Here is an 18,747-nt window from a genome sequence, read left to right on the forward strand (position 1 = left end):
AATGTATAAAAAAATATCCTGGGACTGCTGAGTGAAACTCTACATTATACTGCATGGTTTTCAAGGCCTTCAATTCAATTTTGACAAAATAAATAAAAGATGGTGCTAAAATGTTTGAATTCCTTAAAACGTTTTTAATATGTCCTATATTTTTAGTATAAAGCTAAATTCAATAAATCATTTACTTCAAAAACTTCATAGCCCCAGTAGTAAAACAATATCAAATGTGACATGAAATGTGAAAAATTTGTATCAGTTACTGTGATATTATTCAACAAAAATTAGTTAAGGAAATCTGAGTCCAGTAGCAAGTCTGCTTCTACAGATATTGCAAATGAGGAGAAACTCATCCATTGTATGTGACATGTTTAGATAAAAATTGCATTTGTTATCATAGAAGATTGGTAATTGATTAGAGCAGGTAGCGGAACAGAAAGAACATATATGTTGGTAAAAAATTAAATAAATAAAAACAGCAAATTAGTGGAAAAATTAAATACATCTGCCCAGATATTACAAATTACTGCATCTAATTTGCATATACCTTTTACCACAGCTCACACTATGGGTGAGTAAAAATTTTTTGTGATCAGTAGATTTAAGTGATATTTCTGGAGCCCTTTTCTACACCTACTTCTCCAAACATTTCTAAGGCATATGATCAGATCTGGCACAGAGGTTGGCTCAGCAGATTACAACATTTTGTGACTGGTGTCACCAGTTTTCTCTCAAGTTACTCACTGTAATGTTAGGTAAATTGATTCCTCTCCTCAAATTTCGTCACCAATGCAGGAGCACCTGAGGTCCCTATGCTTTCACTAACTTTTAATCCTGTCCATAGATATACTGACAGTCACCCCCTCCCACGCTTTCTTATTATTCAAAAAACTATAGTGCTCAATCATTAGAAACCTCAAAATCCTTTATAACAAATGCCTTAAACTCTGATGTCCTCACTGTTCTTCAGTGGGGCAAGGAAAACCTTGTGGATTTCAACACTTCTAAACACAGTCCTGTATAATTTAAGCAAAAAAGAGCTCTCATCACTTCTACTTATTTTTGATCAGATATCAAAATATGATCAGATTTTTCTTTTTTGGACTGACTTGAATCTCCAACCTTTTCAGGCACAAACACTTCTCAGCCATAGCTTATGCAGCTGCCAAAAATCTTGGTGTACATTTCCATGCTAGGCACTACTTTTCACCTATACAATTACTAACATGCAATGAATTCCATATCTGCTCCAAAACATTGCTCAGATCTTTAGCTTGGTGCACCCAAAGATGTTCAGCTCTTCTACAGATACTTTTATGGTCACTACTCTGATGAATTACTTCCTCTACTTTCTTTGGTAACTGAACAGCTGCTAGTCAGTGATCATTTGCTACCCACCTTCAGGGGCTTGAACCAACTGTTTCTCTGCTTTCATTCCATCTGCCACTGTTCTTAGACCTTAGAACAGGCAAACATGAGTCAAACAATATTGTATTCATAATCTCTCAAACATGAGAGATTATGAATACTAGGTTAAGAATGAGGGCTATCCAGCACTGATATACTTGTCGATTTTGTAACCTTTTGTTTGTGGGTTATATATTACATCCATTGCGAAAGAGGATATAAAAGGATTGTTGAAAGAACTGAGAAAGAAGAATGAGAGATAGAAAATTATTAATCTATTACTTGAGATACAATAGTGTGCTGGGTTAAGAATGAAGGCTAAAATAGCAAATGATTATGTAAAAAATTAATAAGTTACGATTATAAATCTTTTTTGCAACTGCTTCTCTATGTTTTGGTTTCGTGACTACGTATGATCGGCACTTGTGATGTGCTGATAAGAAATTGATATTTATGTTTTTAAAAATGTAAAGTATTTGAGATTAATGCACTTGACAGATATCTGATAATTGTAATATTTTCAGCAGTTCTTTATTATGTTTCACAGTTGTTAAATGTACAGTAATATCTGTCATGTTGTAAAGATATCACCTTTCATGTCAGCCTTTACTCACTTCTTGCTTGCCACTTAGTTGATCAAGTGTGCATGCTCACCAAGAAGGTTGATCGGTGATTGACAGCTGGTATCTGGAGAATGAGAGAAACAAGATCACAGAGAATGACTTTCAAGTGAATAGTAAAAGGAGATATTAGACATTCAAAGAAATGCTAAGTGAAAAGGTTTTTTTTTAGCTCTATCTCAAGGACATTAATAGTATGAATTATTTCCATGGAACAAGTGATGGAATTAGAGAAATCTGAAACTGTAATGTGGCATTAAAGGAGCAGCTCTACTTCGATACATTTTGTTTTGTTACCATCTCACTGGTGGCAGGCTATTGACATGGGCATGAAGAAGCTGGTGCCACAATAAGAATGCCTGAAAGTCATTAGCGACTATGTGGGTAAATAATGTATGTATATGTAGGTATTTTTGCATATAATGAAACTTTTTTTCTTCACTACCAGTTTTTTTTTTTTTTAATTCTTGACCAGACCTTACTAGGGATACACCTTGTACTAGCATGTTAGTATCTCTGGAGTGGTGGTGAAGATTTTAGCAATGATGGTAAGAATTAGCATACAGATTTCTATCGACACGCAAGTTATAGTTTGAAAGAGACAGCATGGCCTTACCAACGAGAGGTCACATGGGAACAGTTTCGTCATATTATTATTATGTGACATTTATAATGTTCTGGCCAAGATGGATAAAAGGAATGGATGAATAGTTTTAATGGGACATGTATATTACACATTTATAGAAACATTGTTTACACATGTAAAAAAAATAGAATTTTATTCAAAAACTGATAAGTTTCTTCCAACATAACATAGTATCCTCAGGGAAACAAACGAGTGACTACATTCAAATCATGAAGTATGTGATTACTAGCTCGCATCTCAGTCACAGCCAAAATGACTTCCCAAAACTTAGAGAATTACGTACATTCGAAGGATTAGCTGTGTTTGGTTCCAAATAAATCTGTGCCTAGTGTCAAGAGCATGAGAAACTGAGCAGCTGAATTGATAGGATTACATTACTAGAGTTAAAAGAAACCATTGTGAACGATACTGTGATACCAGTTATTTATTTATCAAAATAAATAACTAAACCATTATGAATAATTAATAGTAATCACTTCCCAAAACTTAGAGATTGGCATACATTCAGAGTGATTAAGGTTCGGACTATTACATAATGTTTCACATGTTTTAAGAATAAGGCAGTCAGATTTGAACCCGGAATGAAGAATATTTGTCTGGTTCTGAATAACTCCGCGCCTATTGTCAAGAGCGTGACATTGAGATTTGTGGGATTCAAAAAATGCAATATATAGTCTTGATGTTCTTGGATTCTAATCAAAGCATGGTGGCCGGTCCATCCAAAATAACAAAGATGACATGAGCAAGGGTATTGATAGACACCTAGAGAGAAAGAATGAGAGAGATGGTAATGTATCCTATGTAGATGGTTTGAAAGAAGCACATAGATTGAATTTGTGAAGAATCTGTGATATTTGTTCTGAAGTTACTTTAAGCTAGGTTATTGAAATTCTTTCCCCATTGGTGTGTACAGATGATAATTATCAATAACTTTTTTGAATGGAATTTTCGTTGTATCCATTAGACATCAGATTGCTTTTACTTTTATCAGTTCATCTAACAAAAGGGAATCAGAAGAGCAGATGATATGAACTGTGATAATACTTATTTTCTGCAATGAATGATGGTGTGAGGATGAGTGATTTTATCTGCCAGTAGCAATTGGTCTTCGATAAACCAACCACTGTGGAATTCCTGATTATTAAGGCAAACCAAAACAGGATAGATTCACGTTCAATACTGAAATTGATACAGAAGTACAAAGAGATTTTGTCTTGGAACTGAAGTAATTCTGACTCTGAGTGGGACCAGACTTCAAATATAGCATTAACAAAACACAACCATATATGAGGTTGAGGAAAAATTGGTGAAAGAGTTGATTTTCTAGATGCTCCATAAAATAGTCAGCTAAAAGTGATGAGATAGGACTGCCCATTGCTGTTCTTAAATCTTTTGTAGTAGGATGTTGGAGAATAGGGAAACTACATCAAATAAAACCATAGTCTTGTTATTAGACAGACATAGATCTTTAATTTTTTCTTTAAAGTCAAGGCTGTTTTTAACATAAGAGTTAGTGTGGTAAGTGGGAGAGCCAATTCAATTTACTTTTGGGCATAGTGGGTTGCCGTCCTTGTAGACTTTAGATACACTATAGAGATGAGGTGGATAGGAATGATGAATTCAGAACCTTTCAGCATTTAATGGCATGCCAAGATTGTGCATTAGCCAATAATTTATTTAATTTATTGATTTGACTCTTTAGTTGAACATGCTGATGGTTCAGTTAAAACCATCGGTGACATTACCTTTAAAAAAGCCCTTTGTGGTATATAATATCAGTGTTCTGGCATAGGGCGTTAAGAGCTTGTACTTCTTAGCAGAGTATATACAAAAGAGATAGTTTTACTTTGTATAGAATTTGGGCAGTTTCAAAATGTAATTTATTAGTAGTCTGTCAGTTAAATTTATAACCCAGCTGTTATGGTGGCTTCTCCCTTCTAATATTTCAGATTTATCTTATGAATCAATCTCATTTACGATTTTGATGTGCTCGTCTTGACTAAGAATGTCTTTTAAAGCACTTGCAGTTCGAGAAGCTGAGCATTATTTGCAAAGAACCATTTCATGTATTTGATTTACTAATAAGGCCTTGCTAGCTTTTTTGAAAAATCTTACATGTGGAACACAATTTGATTGTTTCCTTAATTTTAACAAAATTAGGAATAATATCAGGAATGAGACTATGACAAAGGAACATGAGTCTATTGTGTAAATTAATGTTCTTTAAATGCAGCTTACCGTGTCTTCTGACAGATTTCCAATTTCCTCGCTATCTATATATAGAGGGTTTACAGTGAATACTTGTAATGGAACATGTGTACTAGACATATTTACAGAAATTTTACAGCTTACAAATGTAAAAAAAAGTTTTGATGAGTGCTCACTAGTAATTGTTTATAATGTTTTTATCTATGCAACTTTTACATTTATTCCTTTGAATTCTAATAGTGTAATCCTGTCAACTCAGCTACATCCAAGACACAAGCTAGTTATAACAGTTAGCCATAAAGGTTTCCATAAAAAAGGGGGAATGGATATACTCTGCTACCTGTTGGACTTTGCTAAGACCTTTGACAGGATGCCATATGAAAGGCCTGTTGCATAAATGCAGGATATGGAACTGGAATATAAATATTGAATTGGATAAGTGAATGGCTGACAGACAGGTATCAGTCAGATAATGGTATAGTATTTGGAGGGGGGGGGGGGGGGTAATTTAAGGTGGTGTCCAGCTTTCAGTCCTTGGCCCATTGTTCAATTTATTTATTTATTCGTATGGGGCTCCCCCATTCCTCATCTGTCCTGGTTGAGCACTCCTAATGAGAGATTAAGTATGTATTTATTACTGTAAATCCGTGTGTGTGTGTGTGTGTGTGTGTGTGTGTGTGTGTGTGTGTGTGTGTGTGTGTGTGTGTGTGTGTGTGTGTGTGTGTGTGTGTGTGTGTGTGTTCACTAATGATTTGAATAAGCTGGACCTGTTGGCAAACGATGATGGTCATCAATTCAGTGTTAATAAGTGTAAAGTGATGCAATTTCTGGTTGCATATTATATTAGTGGTGATTATGCTTGGAGAAAGTGTGTGTGTGGGGGGGGGGGGGTTCTTAGAGGTATAGCTGATATGAAGTTGACATTCAGAGCTGACATGGCAAAAATTGCAAATACAACTTTGAGGATAATTGTGGTGTAGAAACTAGCATTGACAAGAATAAGGAAGTAATTTTGCCACTTTACAAGCCCTTGATATCACTATATCCAGACCTCTGTGCACTGATTTTGTCTCCTGGGTTTGGAGGAGATAAAGAAGATGCAAAGAAGAGTTACAAAAATGATATCAGGATTATGGAATTTAAATTATATGGACTGCAGACACTGGTAAACAGGAGAAAGAGGGAGTGATACGATAGAAGTCTATAATCTTCTGAAAGGATGTTATAGGTCAATTGATGAAATTTTTTAATTAAATGGAAGTTCAGTAAATGGCGAGGGAGGAATCTGTGCAAATTGTATTTGCCGGCATATAAGATGCACTTTTTTTTTTTTTTTTTTTTGAAAATAGGTCTGAAAAACAGGGTGCATCTTATACACCGATACTCAGTTTTTTATTACTTTCATTTCTGGAAATTTTCTCTAATCCAAGTTAACGCGATTTCTTTCTTGCTTCCTTGCAGTGTGTGAGAGCATTCCAATTACATGGAATTCAGTGGATATGCATGCACTGTCATCGACGATCACAGCTGTGTTCCTGTTTGTTTAAACTTTCCAATTGTTGTCGCGGTTGTTTTGAACCATGATAAATTTCTTGGCGAATTATGGTTGAAAAATGTCAGCATTGCTACAATATTGCATACAAGCTACGTGTGATTGCATATTAGGTATTTGTTGAAAGTAGACCTGCTTATTACTTTATATTTCAAATACTGTAAATTCATTATAATATTCAGTGATAAAGTTTTTTCCTAAAAAATGTGTACAAAAAAGGGGGTGCTTCTTATAGGCCGGTGCATCTTATACGCCAGCAAATATGGTATATGTCGTTAAGGATGTGGAAAGTTTTTTACCCTGGGTTTATTATACGTTAAAGATACCAAGAAATTTTATAGTTGGTTTTAATCCTTTTTTCAAGGAAGCATCACTGGGGAAAAGGATTAAAACCAAGTATAAAATTTCTTGGTATCTTTAACATATAATAAACCCAGGGTAGAAAACTTTCTACATCTTTCTCTCATCCAGAGATTTTTCTTAATAAGTTCTTCTTATAGCAAGGCTTATACTTTGGTTACTTTGGTCATACATAACTGGTAATTCACTTAAGGAAATTACCCTACTTTGGCCAAACAGGCAGGAGAGCGAATATCAGGATTTCAGAACACAAAGACTACATCCGGTTTCACCAGTACAGCCACTCTGGGCTTGCAGACCATGCCATAGCTACCTGCCATAGAATTCGTTGGAAGAAAACTAAAATAATACACCATAGCAAGTTCAAGTATGAAAGATTATTCATGGAATCATCAGCTGCTCTAAAAAACGTCCCAAACCTCAACAAATTTGGGTGCATGAGACTGCCCCAAATTTGGGAGACTTGCATCATAAGAACTTCAGCCCTACGGCCAAGATAACCCAATTAGCCTGCTAGGGGGCACCATTAGGACTTTAGGAACAATATTAGTTTCTTGCCTCCTTCCTCATTTGCTTTTGTTAGTGCCTGCATGCACATATTTGTATGTTCCTGAAGATGGCAACATGGCATTGCTGAAATATTGAAGGTATTCATTAAAGTTTCCTTTAATTAATATCCATTTTATGTGTTGTAATTTCCTTAAGTTAATTACCAGTTATTAATAAGTTCAAGCACCTTTTGTTTACTTGTATATGAAATATATATGACTTCTGCATTACTTCAACCTTGGTATCTCTCCCAGGTCTGACTCCCACTGATGAGACCTCAATAAAGGTTTGAAACTGTTCTGGTAGTGACCCTTCCTGTTATGCGTTGTATTATACACATCCAAAAAGGGGGTGTTATTTGCATTATGGAATACATACTATATGAAGTCATTAGCCTCTATATACAAGTAGCTCAGATGTGAATAATTTCATACAGTTTTGCTTCCTAGGAAAAGGATTAAAACCAAGTATAAAATTTTTTGGTATCTTTAATGTATATGTGGTTAAGAAAGGGGTTAGAGCTAGAGGTTTACTCTCCCAGAGCAGTGAATTCCTAAAATAGTTTACTTTTTCAAAATGGTTAGTGTATCTGGTGTGCATGATATTTCCCTGTACCATATCCAGTTTACATCATTATAATTCTAGTACTTTAAAAGGCTTTCTGCTTGGCACCTTACCACAATCATTTTACAGATCTCCAAAACCTAAATACATATCCTTCTTATATTTTCATGCTTTCTCAACTATTTGTTTTAAAGTGAATATGTGATTTTGCAGTCTCCTATTTGGCCTTAACCTAGCTGGTTCTTCCTCAATTTTTCTTGTCTCTCTCTTCTGAAGTTTGCATGCATAAATCTTATCTGGAACACTTATTAGAGAAATTCTGTCTATAATGCTTGCACTGTTTTATTTCACTTTAAAAAAAAAATAATAATAATAAAATACTTGTATGTAATGAGACCTCTATTCTCATCATTTGGAATTTGACTTTTATATCAGTCTTCTGAATTTTGCAGCCACTCTAACATTTTTATCTCTATATTTGAGCATTTCTGGTTGAAGGTCATCTACTTCATTTGCCTTTTCCACATTATATGTTTCTAATTTGGAAAAATGCATATCAAGTACTGAAATGTATCCTTGATTTTTTTCATCTAACTCCCATCCATGAAATGTTGTATATCTGTAGTACCTTATTACCACTGTGGGCTCAGGATTTTTTTTGTGTTATTTATTAATTTTTAGGTAACTCCCATTCGTGAAATGTTATATACCTGTAGACCCTTATTACTACTGTGGGCTCTTGATTTTTTTTTTGTGTTTTTTTTTATTAATTTTACACACACACACAGCTAAGTCTCTTTTTACACAGCCTTTTTTTATGATTTTGAAATAACACGGTTTAGAAAACAAAAGCATTTCTATTTTTACATGGTATATTTTGATTTAACACTGTTCAAATGGTGCTTAATTTTAAAAATTCTGTTTAAATTCAGTTCTGTTGAAAAGGGTATTTCCATTATAATTATCATCTCCATGACTTTTTTAAATGTTTTAATTTGTTGACCCATGTAGCAGCAAGTAAGTTACTCAGTGTGTTACTGCAACTAACCTAATAAATATTTCATGCATGAGTTGGCAAAGGAAACAAAGCATTGGCAGCTGGATTTATTTTACAAAACTTTAATAATGATCATAAGTAACTAATTTTAAAATACATGGTAAATAAATTACTCTGATGGAGATAGCTTTCATTACCTATACTATGAATATATAAATTCTGTCAATTGTTAGAATTTTTTTTTTTTTAATGTAAATGAATAACTGTTTTACCTACTTTTCTCTGCTTCTGTGTGAAAATGGAGAAATGAAATATGATATTTCTGCTCTGGGAAGGGGGGAAGAAATACTATATAAAAAAATTTAATGGCATTTTTGATAATTATTAGTTTAATTTCATTTAACTTTCAGGGGAATGCCAGCTGGTGAAGAGAATGGAAAGCGAGGTTATGTACTTACTTTTGTTATTGCATATGTGCGGGTAAGATTATTTTTATTTATTATTTACACATTTTTCAAAATTCATTTAGAAAAATCCAAAGACGTTTTGTAATACTCCTATCAATGAAGCAGTGATGTATGAATACAGTTAAGTCTTCTGATTAATCACTAAGGCTACTAACTTACTCACCAGGCACAACTTCTGCACTTTCATCTGTCTAGCTTTCTCAGCTCCAATTGGTACAGTTGATTCTCATTATAGTAAACACTATCATAACACACTTACTCGCTATAACAAACCTGAAAAGTCTCACCTGAAGTCCAATAGATATACTGCTATATGCAGTGAAATTTGAAGAAAATTGGATATCTACAAAGCCAAAAAAAGGTCAATTCTTAGAATGAAATTGTCATGGGTAAAATATTTGTCCTCAGGGTCTTTCTTCACAAATAAACCTATTTCTTTCTATAGAAGTCTATAGACCTGTCTAAAACCCAGAAAGTGCATACTTGTTGGCATTGGGTTATTATTCATAAGGACAGAGCTGGAGATGGACCTGTTCATGAAAGACTCACTATTCTTATTGAGAGCCATATCCACTCATCCTTCAGTGACATATCTTATTACAGATGTTCCATATACATTTTCCATTGAATTCTAAGTAAACTCAGACTAACCTTAATAATCTTGTATTGCAGCTGTTTTGTTCCATGCTTCTTGGGAAACTTCAGTGGATACCATATTCTGTGGAATAATGTCAACATGAAAGCAACAAAATGCTAAGTGTATACATGGTAATAATGACATCTGTCACACTTGAATAACTGCATCAACACCTTTTTTATATATGCCTACTTGTTTATATTCTGCATTAGATCTTACAATCTGCTCCCTTGTCATTTTTTCATTATTTACTTGGAATGTTGAAGAGAACATATAATAAAGCAATCACTTCCCTGTGTTTTCTAGTATATCATCTCTGGAATACTCTGCTTCCATATACTATCATGGAAAATTTGCAAGCCAACTGGCCAACTTTTCACAGGTTGCAGAATTTAATCCTAAGACATTTAGTAAAACTCCTGTCAATGAAGCAGTGATGTATGAAACAGATTTTATTGTTCAGGTAGTGACAATTGCTCCAAAGACATATCAAAACCATGGGCAAAGTGAAGGTGACAATTAGCCAAAAAGAGTAGGGGGTATATATCTTATCATATCAGCTCTCATCTTTTAAACATGCTTAGATTAAAATATATCAATAGTAGATGGTCAAAAACAGTGTTGGATCATTTATATCATTTATCACTCATACAACCAACAGAAGTGGTATGGGAGAAAATCCAGAAAATGAAGGATAGATATATGCCATTCATCAGTCTTGGAAAATAATGGATTTGTACTTGATGAATGCAAAAACAGTTACAGAGCTATAGGTGAAAGCTTGGCAGTGATATTAGTGGTGCCTTCTGATCATCTTGAATTTTTGCTATTCTAAGAATGACAAGAGAAACAGCAGCTTAACTTCTCTTCTACATGTACTAGAACCATGATTGGCTATTTTTTTAAGGAGAAACATAAAAGTGCACTCTTACTCTCCCATGCCAGTACAGTAGGCAGAAATGCAGAGAGCTTCTTCCAGGCCCTGGCAAAAAAAAAAAATTAAAAAAAAAAAAAGAATCTCCCAATCAAGGACAGACTGCTGATAATGATACTCCCAAGAACCCCCTTCCCAAATCCTAATGATGGTACTAGCCCTTTTCTATGCTTTTTTTCCTGTATACTTTTTCTACCTCTCCTGAGTCTTTGTTTACTGTTCTGTATTTCAAACCATCATCACTGGGATCCAACATCTCACCACTGTGTTTGCCATCTGATGTAACCCGTGGACTTCTAGAAATCCACGGGTTACATCAGGATCCGGGATCCTGGTTAGGCTTGCACTACTTTGGCTTCTGCTTCAGTAAGATGGGCAGTTCTGGATGGCCCAGCCAGGATCAGTTCATAAGTGCGCTTGTCTGCAGCAGTCAACAGTGTTGAAGTAAGTCTTTTTCCTGATGGTCCAGGCACCAGAGCAAGACCAAAGGCTTGCTGTGGCGCCACTATAGCATCTGGGACAGCCCATGGCATTCCACTTCCAAGCATGAATCCTTGAGGGAAAGTGGACATCTATATGTGGCTCTGTTATCAACATGGAGGTGAAGTATTCATTCTCCTCCTGGGATGAATACTTCATCCTTTTATTATCAGCAGCCCTCAACAAGCCCCAGTCATGTCAAATAATTTTTAAGTTTATTTTGCACTTGGTTAGACTATAATAATTTTAGTTTAATCCTTTATCCAAGTGTAAGCAAACAAAGTTGGCACCTGAAAATATCTTCAGGGCTGAGGTAAGGTGGTGCAACACCAGGCAACTTCAAGCAAAGGTGGACCAAGCTCTCATCACTCCTTGCAGACATGTATACTGCTGTGCATTAAGAGAAGGGACACTACCCAGACCAGTTTCGACCTTTATTGAGGTCTTGTCAGTGGAAGGCAGACCCATATGTGGGGATAATAAGGCAGAAGCAATAGGAGAGGTCATATTTACCTATACAAGTTGCCAACAGGTGTACCACCTTATTATTGAATAAGGTGGTACACCTGTTGGCTGCATTGAATAAGGTGGTACAGATTTTGGAAGTTTATTTTGCACTTGGTTAGACTATAATAAATTTAGTTTAATCCTTTATCCAAGTGTAAGCAAACAAAATTTGCACCTGAAAATATCTTCGGAACTGAGGTAAGGTGGTGCAACTCCGAGCAAAGGTGGACCAAGCTCTCATCACTCCTTCTCTCTCCTATTTGCAATAGCCAACTAGCAAATGGCTCTGTTGGCTTGAGGTTTATGCATGCATTAGTTAAAAGATGCACAAACACAATTACTCATGTGACTTCAACCAAATCACCACACAGGCGACACTGTGGCCATTCCAGGAATTAAATTATCACACCTCTTATTCAATGTTATCCTACAGTTAATTGCATTGGCCCAATTAAAATGAGGGCTGATGCACACCATACACTCTTAAAACTTTGTGCATCAATAAAAATGCAATTATATGGTCAAATTGGTGTGAGTTGTGTATCTTGCATTGCATAAGCCACACAACAGCATACCCAACAGAAATGGGCATGCAATGCCACTTATATATATGTGTGTGTGTGTATATATTATATATGATCAACAGGATGATCAAAATTAAAGTATTCCTGTTTAAGGCCTTTAGGTAAAATTTTGCAGGAATACATTGTGTGTCATGGAGAAGCTATATCTGGGGGGGGGGGGGGGATGATACTTCCAAAATTCACCATCAGGGTCATTTTAAACACCCATTGCATGGAAATTGCATATCGTGCAACTTGGCAGGTGTTAGGAGAGTTTAAAAAGATTAGGATTTTTCTTGACGTGGAATGTGCCTTACACACAATCTGGAAAATTCTACAGAAGGCTTCTGGGTTTCTACCAATTCTATATAACCCTGACACAGGAGTTGCTTGAGTGGAGTTGGATGTTGCATTGTTGTGGATGTTTTTGTGGGGGGAGATGAGGTTCACTATCATCTGAATGGAGCTATGAATACAATTGCCAGGTGTGGGTTACTCAAAATCCACATGCCTCCAACAAATTCTTTGCATTCACCCAAAGTTGCTGTCTGGTGATTTACAGCTTTGTTTGTTGTTCAACTATTCTTCTTTGAGGACATTCTCCTTTCAGGTATGGATGAGAGGTTTGTGATATGATAAACAATTTTTTTATGACACAGTTACAGCAGTGCCTGTGCATGGATTCAGTCATTTTCATGCAGGATGCATGAAAATGACTGAATGATCCTCCACACATTGGTTGATTCATACAGGAGATTCTTTGAGAACATTTAATGGAAGCCATAGTGATCACCTGTACGTTTTCCACTGCATGGGTGCCTTGTTTACCTGATCTGACCGTCTGTGACTTCTGACTCTGGGAATTTATCAAAGACAGAGCTTATTGGAATCATCGCAATATCAATCTCGACCAACTGCATTCTACCATTGAACGCAATGTGCAAGGATGCATTTTGTGCATGTGGGGAAGAGCAGAGCATTGAACAGTACAGCCCGTGAATTCATAATGCAAGCGAATAAAATTATAGCCGGCCTGGTTGGCCGAGTGGATACCATATCTACTCTCCAGCCAAAAGGCTGCAGGTTCAAATCCTGCCATGGGCATGGATGTTTGTGATTGTCTGTGGAAATACCAGTGGTAGTCAGCGGCAGATGGCATTGGTGTAGTTGCAGTCAGTTAGTGATTGAATGGTGGAGATGGAGTTGTAGAGCAAGTGCCCTCCCTCGATGAGTCCTTGGACTCCCTGGAGGTGTCAAATAATAATAATAATAAATGCTTTATTTAAGCTTATGTCACTATTCTCCGTCTTACACACACAGAAAGATTACTACATCAACGTTTGGTACATCATACATCTCCCCCTGATGATGTAACTACTTTTTTTTGCTTAGATATTACTTTTGCTTGACACACAATGTATTCCTGCAAGGTTTTGCCTCATTTTGATCACTGGGTGCACTCCACAAGGCCTTAAACATGGGTACTTTAATTTTGATCACCCTATATATATATATATATATACAGACAGTAAAACCCCTTTTTTACACTTTTCAGGGGGACTGATGGAAAAAAGTGTAAATAGCAGGAAATGTAAAAAAAAAAAAAACATTTAAAAAAAGCTAAAATATGACTTACTACTAGTATGTGAGTCTCCCTACTCGATTACAAAATTTAATAACTGAAAATAAATGAATTTACAATTAGAGTACTTATATTTATCTGTTTAAAAAAATCTTTAATTGTTGATTGTTTTTGCTTTTTGTTTTTTATTTATTTATTTATTTTTTTTTTTTGACATAGAGCCAGATTGCTTGACTTGAGTTCAATGCTTGACCTGTTTTTTACTATCATGTTCAAACTGGACACGGAGAGTTCGAGATCTTTTGCTAAATGCACATGTGTTCCGGCATGCCAATCTACACGTCGCAGAATTGCCATCTTTTCTTCTACCGAAATACATTTTCTGCCTTTTTTTCTCCATGTTACTAATATCGATAATCCACCACCACAACTTGAAAGCAACTTTCACACGTTAAATTAGCAGAAATTCTGCAATATCAATTCGTACTGAGATTGAAAAATCACGGTATCGTTCATCACTACATTACTGCTGCAATTGTGCAGGTCACCATCATGGCAGAAGCGAAACTACAGCCGAAAGCAATGCCATCTGGGAACAGAAATGCGCAGATTTCTGCAGAAATGGATTCTAAAATCAGTATTGCCACCCGAGAAAAATCACAAATCACGGGAAATAATGTCCCCATCAAGTTGTTAATGGTGGGAAAACAATATATCATAAGAATAGGCCTTAAGAAGGGACCAACGGAAAATGACCTAAATGGCAGGAAAACGTAAATTGCAGGAACATAAAAGCAGGATTTTACTGTATATATATATATATATATATATATGTATGTATGTATGTATATATATATGTATGTATGTATGTATATATATATATATATACACACACACACACACACACGCACATGCACATATATATAACTGGGGTGCTTAAGGGTCAAAGCTATATAACCGAGAGGAGACCTCCACGTAGACTTTAAAGGAATGTGGAAAACCGACCAAGCCTTCTGACCTAATCTCCAACCCTCACCTTCTCGTGGTGCACCCTGTTAGGTATCTACCTGGATACTGAACAAACGAGGGTGGGCTGGCAATTTTGGATTTAGCTGACCAAATTGTATTTTTATCGTCTTAAACCAAAATATAAAATGATAGTACCCACATGACAGAATTTCATTACGGCTGGAGCTTTGCCTGGTTAAACAAGCCCCCCCCCCCCATTGTTTTTTTGCCAGGGAACCAGGGCAAACAGTGAAAAGTCAGCTACTGGAACAAATCCTAAAACACACCCCAACTCAACATCACCAGAGTTCAAGATCAGTACTATTAACATAAGAAGACTGAATGGCAAAGAAATGGAGCTAGCTGAGGAATTGGAGAAGTACTAGATAGACATAATAGGGATGACTGAAACAAAAAAGACAAAAACTGGTGAGATCTTTGTGAGCAATAAATACAAAATATTATATTCAGGCAATAACAATCAAGGAAAAGGAGTAGCCATATTATTCAACACTAAATACGAGGCTAATCTTCTTGAAAGGCAGGCAGTCTCAAGTAGAGTCATGTGGGTAAATATCAGAATGGGGAACTGGACAATGAGACTTATTTTTGCCTATAGTCCCACAGAAGGTAGAAGTGGAGGAATTTTTTGAGGCTTTAGAGAAAGCAACTGACACAATGAAAAAGGAAAACTTGATCCTTGTTGAGGATCTAAATAGTAGAGTAGAAAATGATTGTCAGACATATAAATATATTTTGGGAAAATTTGGAGAAAAAGAGCAAACTAATAATAATGGTAAATACCTGTTGGATTACTGCTCAGGACTTGTTATTACTAACACCATGTTCCAACTTAAAAATGTGCACAAATTCACATGGAGAGAAGGGGCAAAGAATAAGAGAAGTCTCATTGACTATTTTATTGTTGATAGTGATGTTTTCTCCCTGGTGCAGGACACCAGAGTGTACAGAGGATTTAAAATTGGAAGTAATCACTATTTAGTCTTGAGCAGGATAAAATTGAATTTCATATCGAAAAGAAGAATATGTAAGAAAGTTTTAAAGTGAATAAAAGTTGAGTAGCTCTCAGGTGTGAACTGTAGACGAAAATACACAAACATTATTCAAGAAAAAGTGAAAGAGTTTGAAAACAGGAACCAAACCTTAGAGATTCATTGGCAAGCCCTGAAGAAAACACTGATTGATTCAGCCAGAGAGGTATGTGATGAGGTTGTCTGCAAGGATAGAAAAATCAGAACGCCATGGTGTTAAAGGAAGTTAAAGAGGCAGTGAAGGAAAAGAAGAAAGCATAACAAAAGTCAGCATTTCTGACTGACAAAATTCCCGACAAATAAGTCCGCTTGTGTTCTTAGAGAATACAGAGACAAATGTAAGAAGGCTACACACTGCGATACTAGCTAAACAAAAGTCATGAAAAATTTTGGCAAGAACATAGAAAATAAATATCAAGAAGGTAGCAAGATATTCTGGAGGTTGCTGAATAAGTTCAGAAATGGAGAAAAGAGTGCTGTAAAAGGAATTAGAGATGATAAAGGTGATAGGAAAACTGGAGAAAAAGATATCCTTGAAGTATGGGTAATTACTTTGAAAAATTACTAAATGAAACAGACAGTGATAACACAGTGGTAAAAAACACTCAACAGAGATGCAGTGAGGAATACATATCCATACTTGAAGTAGAAAAAGCCATCAAAATCATAAAATGTGGAAAGACAGCAGGAGTAGATGATATTCTACCTGAAATGCTCAAGTATATGGAGGTATAAAAGTCTTACAGTGGCTGCACTGCTTAGTTCAGAATGCCTTGAGAGAGGGACAAATTCCAGATGATTGGAGTAGAGCTCAAATAGTACCCATATATGTAAAGGGAAATAAAACTGAATGTGAGAATTACAGAGGTATTTCTCTACTGAGTGTTCCTGGTAAGATGTATGCAAGTATACTTGAGAAATGGTTGAGAAGGATTGTGTAAGAAAAGCTTGGTGAAGAACAAGCTGGATTCAGGCCAAATAGAGGCTGTCAGGATCAGATTTTCACTTTATGACAAATAGTTAAGAAATGGGAATATAACAAAGATCTGTATTTAAGTTTTTGTAGATCTGAAAAAGGCATATGACAGGGTGGTTAAATCCGGTGTTATTCATTATCTATATGGATCACATTATAACGGAAATTGGTATTAAACCTGATATCAAAATTGGAGATGTTAATGTCAGCTCTTTGCTTTATGTGGATGGTGTTATATTTCTAAATAAATCAACTGGAAGTCTGCAAGATTCCCTGACTTAATTGAATAACTGTTGTAATAGATCTGATATGAAGGTCAGCAATAACAAGACAAAGGTAATGAAAATAGGCAGAAGAGTTGAAAATGTCAACTGCATTGTGAATAGAGAACCTATAGAACAAGTAAAACATTTCAGCTACTTCAGCATGATTTTTAGTGAAGATGGTGAATTAAATAATGAAATAGACAACTGACTTCCTACCATATGAGCGAAGCTGATATGATAGGAAGTCAGTTGAATAAATTTATAAGGAATGAGAGAGAAATTAGTCAAAACACTAAATTAGCTGCATACAAGACAGTGTTCAAACCAGTTTTATCTTATGGATCTGAGAGCTGGTCAGAAGTAAAACATTGACCAAAGACTGGAGACCACAGATATGAGAGTCCTGAGAAAGATTAGGGGAATGAACAGATGGCATCAATGGCAATATCATATTGAAAATGAGGATATTAGGAAAGAACTTGACATTGTCAGCATCCAGGAATGCATTAGCAGAGCTAATCTCAGAAGGTATCGTCACTTAAACAGAATGGGAGAGGAAAGATTAGCAAAAGAAGTGTTCTCTTCCAGGTTGGTAGGAAAAAGTGCCTTAGAAGATAGAAATATAAGATCTGATAATGTTGGTGTCTTGCTAAGTAACAGACTGATTTGGAGGAAAATGGTAAATAGAAAGTTAGTAATGATGTAAATTTTTCATATAGTGCTATCATATCCTGTACACTCCTTGAGGATACATGGCAGGAATTTGATGATGATATATATAACCACTAGTTGCACAGGCAATTCCCAAAAAAGTATTATGTAGTTTTACAATAAATGTTTACTGTAAAAATACATAATTTGAAAAGAATATAATTTCTTGATTTTTTTTTTTCATACATTCTGAATTCACATTGTTAAACATCGTTCCATTTTTTTTCAATCGCAATATTTCCTTTTATCAAATAACTACAGTCTGAATAGATTTTGTATTGAAATTATAATCACAAATACTTTGTTTATCTTTTAAAAGTGCTGCAGGCGTTAAAACAATTGATGCTATAAATATAACCTGTTTAATATGCTAAAAAATATATATATATATATATATATATATATATATTTTTTTTTTTTTTTTTTTTTTTAGTCTATTGCTAGATGGTAGACCATAATGTATTTAGGATATTATTGAGCCTTTTGTGTGTTAAGGCTTAAGTGCTGGGAGAACATCATGTTGGAATTTTTAATGGAATATTTACAGCACTAGGAAAGAATTAATTATTCATCTCAGTCACTGAGACAGCTTCGGGAATTACAAATAACTGTTGTAACATACACACAAAGACAACACTAAATGAAACACGTCGGTGACTCTAAA

The 18,747-nt window shown here is 35.3% G+C and overlaps 1 protein-coding gene across 1 annotated transcript in view; it reads left to right on the forward strand.

The window, feature by feature from the left end:
- The window catches only part of Agps (alkyldihydroxyacetonephosphate synthase), a 608,793-nt gene that overhangs the window by 486,381 nt on the left and 103,665 nt on the right, over positions 1-18,747 (forward strand). Inside the window, exon 16 of the mRNA XM_090397415.1 lies at positions 9,311-9,380. Within this exon, the coding sequence (XP_090253541.1) occupies positions 9,311-9,380 (70 nt within the window). The remainder of the gene's footprint in view (positions 1-9,310; positions 9,381-18,747) is intronic.

The sequence above is a fragment of the Typopeltis vanoorti genome, chromosome 9 (assembly GCF_054136105.1).
Source record: "Typopeltis vanoorti isolate ZY-2024b chromosome 9, IOZ_Tvanoo_1.0, whole genome shotgun sequence".
Classification (NCBI taxonomy): domain Eukaryota; kingdom Metazoa; phylum Arthropoda; class Arachnida; order Uropygi; family Thelyphonidae; genus Typopeltis; species Typopeltis vanoorti.